The sequence below is a fragment of the Ambystoma mexicanum genome, chromosome 5p, assembly GCF_040938575.1.
Source record: "Ambystoma mexicanum isolate Mex_15411 chromosome 5p, UKY_AmexF1_1, whole genome shotgun sequence".
NCBI classification, from domain to species: Eukaryota; Metazoa; Chordata; class Amphibia; order Caudata; family Ambystomatidae; genus Ambystoma; species Ambystoma mexicanum.
Genome location: NC_090930.1, coordinates 532,139,622 through 532,147,656, shown reverse-complemented (window position 1 = coordinate 532,147,656; position 8,035 = coordinate 532,139,622). Strand labels below are relative to the sequence as shown.

The 8,035-nt window shown below is 45.2% G+C and overlaps 1 protein-coding gene across 2 annotated transcripts in view; it reads left to right on the top strand.

Moving 5' to 3' along the window:
• Positions 1 to 3,935: 3,935 nt before the first annotated feature.
• Positions 3,936 to 8,035, top strand: part of CHM (CHM Rab escort protein) — a 1,673,681-nt gene continuing 1,669,581 nt past the window's right edge. The window contains exon 1 of one of the 2 annotated variants that reach the window (XM_069612935.1): positions 3,936 to 4,173. In XM_069612935.1, the coding sequence (XP_069469036.1) occupies positions 4,125 to 4,173 (49 nt within the window). In that variant the 5' untranslated portion in view covers positions 3,936 to 4,124. The remainder of the gene's footprint in view (positions 4,174 to 8,035) is intronic. The other variant, XM_069612936.1, reaches the window with a different exon arrangement.

Below are 8,035 nucleotides of genomic sequence, written 5' to 3'. Positions count from 1 at the left end.
TCTCCACTACCCTGGATGAGTCTGAGAAAAGATTCTAATGCACAAGTCATGAGTTGGATTTTAAATCTACAACCATTTTATTTCTCGTTAGAGCATCGAAAGGCGAAGGAACAAGACAATGTGGACTTTTTAAGTCATTTCCCACTTCCTGATCAAGGGGGAGCCTCTCATTTAACAGGAGGGTATGTGATGAATCTGGACAATTTGTCCCTTCTCTCTAGGGCAGAGCCACCACTTTGAGGTTAGGGAGGTGAGCCTGCTATGCAAGACCCTCCCTAGGGATCTGGGCAAGTGGGACAAGGACTCTCATTCCACACAGGAACTCCCTGCCCAAACCACTCTTTCTGCCTATAAGGATGTTGGAAAGACGTTGGCATCTCCTGTAATGATTATATTTCAAAAAGATTCTTCTTTGTCGCTGTTGGCTTCAGGTAATGCTGTACGGTGCCTAAATGCCATGGTCAAGGAAGACAGACACAATCCCTTGTGTTCCAATGACGTGCATAAGGCGAGAAACTCCTACGGAGAGAGGAGAGCAAGTGCTATACAGAGGCAAGCCTCTGGCTCATTGACATCTTGGAGGGGCTGAGTCACGTTGAGCGGTGGAGACAGCGGTGGCATGAGAGAAGCGAGACCCGCTAGTTGGAGGCTGGACGGCGGCACCTTGATTGAGCAGGAGCGCCCGGTCAATGAGAATGAGACGCTGAGAAAATAAACATCTTCTCGGGTGGCGTGACCACTGAGGGGCAGTGGTGGGCCTGGCCCCAGCAAACGACGCCGAGACCAAAGAGGAACAGAGGCCAAGGTCCTGAGCTCCACTCTGCATCTGCCTTTCCCACCGAGAGAAGCACTGAAAGGAAGCAGACGTTACCAACTTGTGCAGGCGAGCAAGGCACAAGACTGCTGGTCTCCACAAATACCGAAACCGACGCATGTACGAGAACTCGAGACATGTAAAAAAAGATACACAGCCCCACTAAACCGGAGTGTAAAAGATACCAGCACTGTAATTCAATGCTGGAATAGCCGCCAACAATATGAGAACTCAATGGAGTGTAACGGGTACATAGCCCCACTAAACCGAAGTGAAAGAAATATGATTACTGTAATTCAAGGCTGGAATAGCTGTGACAGGCACACAAGCTTGAGAGACGCTGACAGGCACAAGGCCCCAGTGAATCAAAGGAAGAGATACGAACATTGGGCCTCATTATGACTGAGGCGGTAGCCGTGCCGGTAAATACCGACACGGCTGCTGCCGGAGTCATGAAATTACCGGCACCCGGCAAAGGGGATCTACCGAGGCATTCCAGCCCCGGCAGACCCGGTAATTCCCCTTTGCCGGATGCCGGTAATAATTACTTCCCATTCCCATTTGCGCCCTGTAGGGCTCAAATGGGAATGGGGAGGCTGGATGCACCGGCATCATTCATGAATGGTGCCAGTGCATCCGACCCGGTCGGCTCACAGGTGTGGGTCCGCCCACCAGGTCAGACCTGGCGAGCGAAAAGGCACCCGCGAGCAGACCTCGTAGTTTGCCGGTCCGGTAACAACGGTACCAGCATGCATACCGGTACCATTGTTACCGGACCGGCAAGCTCACAATGAGGCCCACTGTGTATCAAGGCTGGAATAGCCAACATGGATATCAAAGAAGGACAGATACAAGTCCTATGCTTAGAGAGCGAAAGGAAGGTGAATGCTATAAAGCATGGATACCAAAGTGCAGGAAAGCGGGGAGCTGTATTACCTATGTGGGCTGACGCCCTAAAGGATATTGTGTACTTGTGCAATACAATATTTACAGCAGAGCCACAGTATTTTGGGAAGTCCCAACGCCACTAAGGTGAGAAAGAAAGAAGTGTATTTTCAAGTAATCCTCTAGGGATGGGAACATTTAAAAATCAAAAACAGTTTTTCTTTATCAAGTGGGGAGTAAAACCCATACAGAAGATAATTATAATTTTATACAAATAACTATATATGAAGATTGTAGAAAATATACCTTTGTGCTTCAAAGGAACGTTGAGACCGAGAGTAAGTCAATTATAAGTTGGACCAGGAGAAGGTCATACCGAGGCTGTTGTGCAGGCTGTCCTTTCTCCTTTTAGTTAGGTGTTTTCTAAAGTGAAAGGGCCAGTTAGTTGGCTAGTATCCAGACGAAAGACTTTTTGATGTTGGACTTCAATGCACCCTTAGCTTTAGTTGTGTTCAGTAGGGAACATCTCTCATAGTGATAGGGCTAGTTAGGCGTTTTGGTCTTTTTATTTAAATAAACACCATTTAAATATGATCCCATGTGGTCCTTGTCATCCTTCATGTTCACCACAGTAGCCATTGGGGTTACTGTAACCTTTTGTTTTCTAGGTGAACATTAAGTAGGCTTTAAATGGCAGGTCCAACCATGTGGGCTCTTTGTGGGTCCATCATGGCTGCCTCCAGATTGGTCCCCAATTGTTTAGGCTGGACTAACCCTAACTCCCTGTGGGGGTTACTTAGGCAGATTAGAAGTCCTCATACAGCAGTTTACTGCCAGGATCTTCCATGGGTTGCTGTAGGAGTTCAGAGAGGTGCTGCAAATTAATCACACTGTCCCAGGATGGCGATAACTGATGGTGGCAACCTTGGATGTCCCAAACTGAAGATCCAGAGGTTTGCCATCCTGCTGCTACTTTGTTCACCCTGCTACAGTGAGCCACCTGTTCAGGTTCTCCCTTCTTCCTGGAATCTTCACGGATCTTGAATTGATGGTACATCCCAGGAAGAGACATATTTCTGGGATTGTTGGTTCAGGGTGCTAAGCCCTGGGAACCTGATCCTGAAAACCGGTGCAAACCAGCCATTTACTTGCCAGGATGTTTTGGGTCACTGGAGCCATTTCCACTGACTCCTAGGAGGGGTATGATTCACGATATGTATTCCTTGGTGCTCCTCCCACATCCCGGTCCATGGAAGTGAGTCCCAACCGTGATAATCCATAGATTTGGGTCCTGTTCTGCAACTTCTATGGTCCATCTTTAGCACACTTTATCCGGTATTATTGTGCAGTATTCGTAGTTTTCTTTCCAGGCTATAAAATCAATACCAGAATGCAACCTGATTATCAGGATTGGTTTGGAATCTCAAACTTGACATGGATCAATTTGAAGTGTCTTTAATCTTGCCGCTGAGTTAAGAAGGGATTCAGATAGTAGTTATGCAATGCATGGTGCACATAAAAGCAAAGGACAGCATACGTTTAAAAAGAAATAAAACAGTATGCGCTCAGTAAAATACACTGTGCATTGAATAAAATGACATATGTTGGAGAAAGTAGCATGGGATAAGATAATGGAACAACAAACTAAACACAAATTAAGGTAAGTCCTATATTTAAAAGTTTTTTTTTTATTTTCATAGATGTTTACTCAAGAAATAACACACCCCAACGCAAGTCAGAGGGCAAATTCGGTGTTCCCACTTTTCCCTTGGTCGATCTAAAATGTTGGCACCATATATGCATTTAGCGTACCACTGAACGGTCGACATGCGCTTAGATGTCAACCTTCCCAATGCTTATCATGGCCCATATATTCATCATGGTGTTGCTCCAGGCAACAAGAAACGACAGCCAAAAGCAAACATATGGCCCGTGGAAACGCGAGTGCTGGCCTTTAGGCACCTTTTACTGTATGCTGAGCTCCCCCCACCCATCAGCCAACCATTAGAAACGCTTATACAAAAACAGTCTATATGGTAATCGAAGCAGGGAGCGCTCTAACGGACGCGTGCAGGTAGTGGGCCCGGAAGCGTTCCATAAAAACCAACGATTTGCCGATTTCTCCGGCCAAAAACGTTCTTCTCCCTTCGAAATCCAACTTCATAAGGAATGCGCCGAGCGAGTGCAGATACACTTATCACTCCGCTACTTAAGAACGTTGTTAGTGGCACCGCTCAGAAATTGCACCAATAGGGGATGATGGAGTGCACCGTGTCCCAAACGCTGCGCGCAGATCCAGCGGTGCTCACAAAGTAGTGGGCTCTGACACGGGATAGAAACCACAATCCCCAACATGCATTTGCTAAACGTCCTGCTGGAAACGTGAGCGTCACTTCCGTAATCAAGTCCATGATCCTGCTCCAAGATGGCCGAGAGTTTACCTTCAGAATTTGACGTGATTATCCTCGGAACGGGTATGAACATACTCACCTGCTTGATGAACCTCGCTGTGGACTGGGAGTGGGGGGAATAGTTGTTGTGAAGAAAAGGGGGCACTGATCATTCTTTCCCGTTGTTTGGTAGTAGCACATTTAGGCTAAATGATGTAGCTTTTACCGGCATCCTGTCAGTGTACCGACAGTGTGCCTGATGATGTACTTGTCTAGGAGTATCAATAGCACGCCAGTGCTGTACTTAAAAACACATGGAACGCAGCAGTTGTGTACCTTGCATCAGGTTCTCCGAGTCTTGCAAATACATTTTCGAGCCTTGCCGCACCCAGTGCCCAAGCAGGCACAGCTATAATGCGCTGCTATACTGCTTCACCTTTCTGAGATTGCCCCATAATCTGCCCGTGGCAGAAAGTGCCGTACCTCTTAAATTATGGGACACCAGTGTGACATTTTAGGACGCCTATTACATTGGCACTGATGCTTGGTACCCCATAGAGGGGCTATGGTGAAAGCACTGTACCCATAGCTCTCAACCATTTGTCTTGCAAAGGCGGGTGAAATCACCCGATTGTGTTTCTGGCGGGTGAGACGCCCATTGGAATGAATGGGCGTGCAGGTGGCCTGGCGGGTGAGTCGGCCCTTTGCAAGGCGGGTGACACCCGCCAAAAGCGGGTGAGTTGAGAGCTATGCTGTACCTTATGGTGTGACTTGCATGTACATTCCCCAACTCGTAGACAGTAAGGAGTGCATGAGAAGAAGCCGCGTTGTTCCATAATAATAATCGTGCATGGGAGTCGTGACACCAAATATGACTTCGTATTTACAAAAGTGACTGTCCTTCGTGGCATGCAGCTCTGTGATGAGAGCCGTGTTCATAAAACTATTCGTGTAACCCAGAAGAAATTGTTACTTTTAAAAACAAGCATTGGCAATGCCAACAGTTTGGCATTTTGTATAGGCATGGGAAAGGCATTTCACAGACACTGCTGTAGTGTTATTAACTGGCCATCGATGGTAGCAACTGCAAATTGGTGCAAGGACAATGGCATATAACAGCAGTGCCTAGTAAACGCCTAACACTTATACACAAGCTAACACTGGAATTCATTGAAGGACACACAGTCTACTTTTAACCAGTAAAACATGTGTTTTCTAGTTTGCGTTGCTGTAAGCAATGGCTTGGATGGCTCTTACAAATGAGTATCTGACAAAAGTAAGAGAAAGAGACGGCGAGAGCCAGAGAGAAGGAGAGAACAAAAGAAACGGAGAGAGACAGGAGGGGAAATGGTGAGAAGGAGGAAAAGAGAAAGAGGGTGTGTGCGCTCTATTGGTGTATAATATTAGTGACTGGGCATCTCGTCTAAAAGCAGTGCCTAATACTTGCACACAAGCCAAAACTGCTGGCTTTGCCAATGCTTGTTTTTACCGGGACTTCAGTGAAGAACATAGTGCTTATAAATGGAGTGGCTGAAGACCAACCTGGTTAAGACTTTTTTATTGCACCACTAGAACATTTACAACTCCAATTAATTATCTCTAAGAAGATTGCTTTGAAAAAACACTGGCAGGAGGCACTTTGAGTGCAAAGCTTGATGATAAGGTTTCATCAAAGCAAGTTCAAAGAGTTCCCTGTTCTGACCAAACCTTGCCCGTAAATCCCACAGCTTCAGTCTTTCACTTTGGAATTTCTGAAACACTTCATTATACACCGCTGTTAAGTTCTTCCTGGGGTATGAGCACTTGGTATTTGGGGTATGGCTCCACACACACTGCGAACAAAAGCACCTCTTTTAAAAAAAAAAAACAGCATCTTTGCAGTTCATATGCACAAGTTCTAGCACACATCTCTCCCACCGGTTTATGTTGGCACAGTCCCTCTCGCAACCACTGCACTCGGGCACACAAGGCAGAAAACCAGTCAGGACGAGTTCTGTACAAATATCCTAGGGGTAACATAACATGATTTTTAAACCACCTGCTATGCGCAATGGTTTAAGCACTGTTAGGCGGCCTCCTGTTGAAGGAACACTCAACCAACATAGTGCTATGTGCACACAAAACTTGCATCTGGGTGCTTCCCCCGGCTAATCATCTTTGAATTGTGTATCGCCCACTGCAAATTTTAAACCCTCCCTTGACAGCCTGCACTCCTCAAGAAAAACCAATAAAGCGCACATAAATAACTGTTTAGACCTTGGAGCCAATGCAGCGAGTCACTTGTATTCACGGGGGGGAGGGGGGGGGGGAATAATGACACTCATTTATAAATACTACAATTATATAAATGGCAAGTACCCCACGCCAGGCAGTATTGCACATTTCAGGCAACAGCGCTTTGTATTCTGGAACGTGGTTTGTTTTATCACCAGTGCATCTTTATATTTTAAGCTGAATGTATGTGTGCTTTTTAGTCCGGCTACATCTGATATGATATGGTATTTATAATGTGCCCATACGCAAGTGTTTCAAGGCGTGACGAGGCTAGGGAGGCGAAACAAAGGGAGGACAAGACAACGATCTTACTAGACCTAGTGACATGGTGTAAGTGATTTCAATCCAGCACACACCCAAGTCAATGCCTAGCGTGTAATGCACAAATGAAATCATTATTTATTTTTGTCTAAAAGTTCTTTTATTCTGAACGATGTGCCACTCATATCGCGCTCTCTACCGGAACCCCCCCCCCCCCTCAGTCACACTGAACCAGGAATCAGGCTGGTTTGCACAGTATAAATATTTATTTATGTATTCACAATTTAATCACTATGTTTTAATGGGTATACAATAATCACCAATGGGGTGATGTAACACAGAACACTTCATTAATACACAAGGAGTAATATTGAGCAAAACAATTCAGCACAGAACTAATACTTTTGTGTGAGTGATCAGATAGCACGGTGGTTAAAGGTTCCCCCTGCACACCCCTCAACCCCACAATAGGCAATGTAAAGAGATGGAGAGAGCAGGTATTCAGGAATGGCAGAATTCAAACAAAATGACAATCCCACCTTCCCCCACCAAACACAAGCGAAAACAGAATTGACTATCAAGCTGTCAGAATGGCTTTTAAAGTTATCTTGGAACTGGATTGGGCAATAACACTAAATATGGGTTAAATTGCTGAAATTGTTATAATTCTTACGGGAGCCTTTTTGGATAGTTGCACACAAACACTAGCAATGATCTAATACCAAGAAACACTTTGAAATCTTAAAATTAAGGTCGGGAGCAATCATAACCTGTTTTACATGTGTAAGAATTTCCCTAAAACGAAATTCGCTGCAAACTTTTCACTGCGCGATAATCGCGATAACGGGTTAACTTTATGGATTTGGGATGCCGTTTTAGATGCGATTTAAAGCTGTGGATGTTAGCTACAAGCAGAAGTTTCTAGCACCAAAACTGAGGAAGTTATGGACGTTTTAGTGAAGGTTGTTTTTTTTCAAGATTGGCGCAAGAATGGAGAACAGGAATGCGCTTTTAAAATGACAAAAAGGATTTCTTACACTAAAGGATAACTATGAAGACAACAAATACCACACAGGAACACAGCCACTTGATCAGGGCGACTGCCTGCAGTGGTCCCGCCTTCTTCAGATGAGAAAAGATCAGCGCAGAGATAGTTTTAACAAAACTAGCACAGGAGGAAGATAGGAGGTACTGGATGAGAGTTCAGGCAATTCAAAAGTACTCCTAACAATATCAGGTTCTGAAGACAAGATAGGATGGATTTAAGATAGGGATTAACTAGACAAGGTACATATGCTAGTGACACAGTTCTATCTATAGATACTCACTAGATACGTTTCAAACGGAACCATCAGGATTCTGGTCAGGGATTCTGGTCAGGACAGACTGCTGGGAACATCGGATTTGGGCA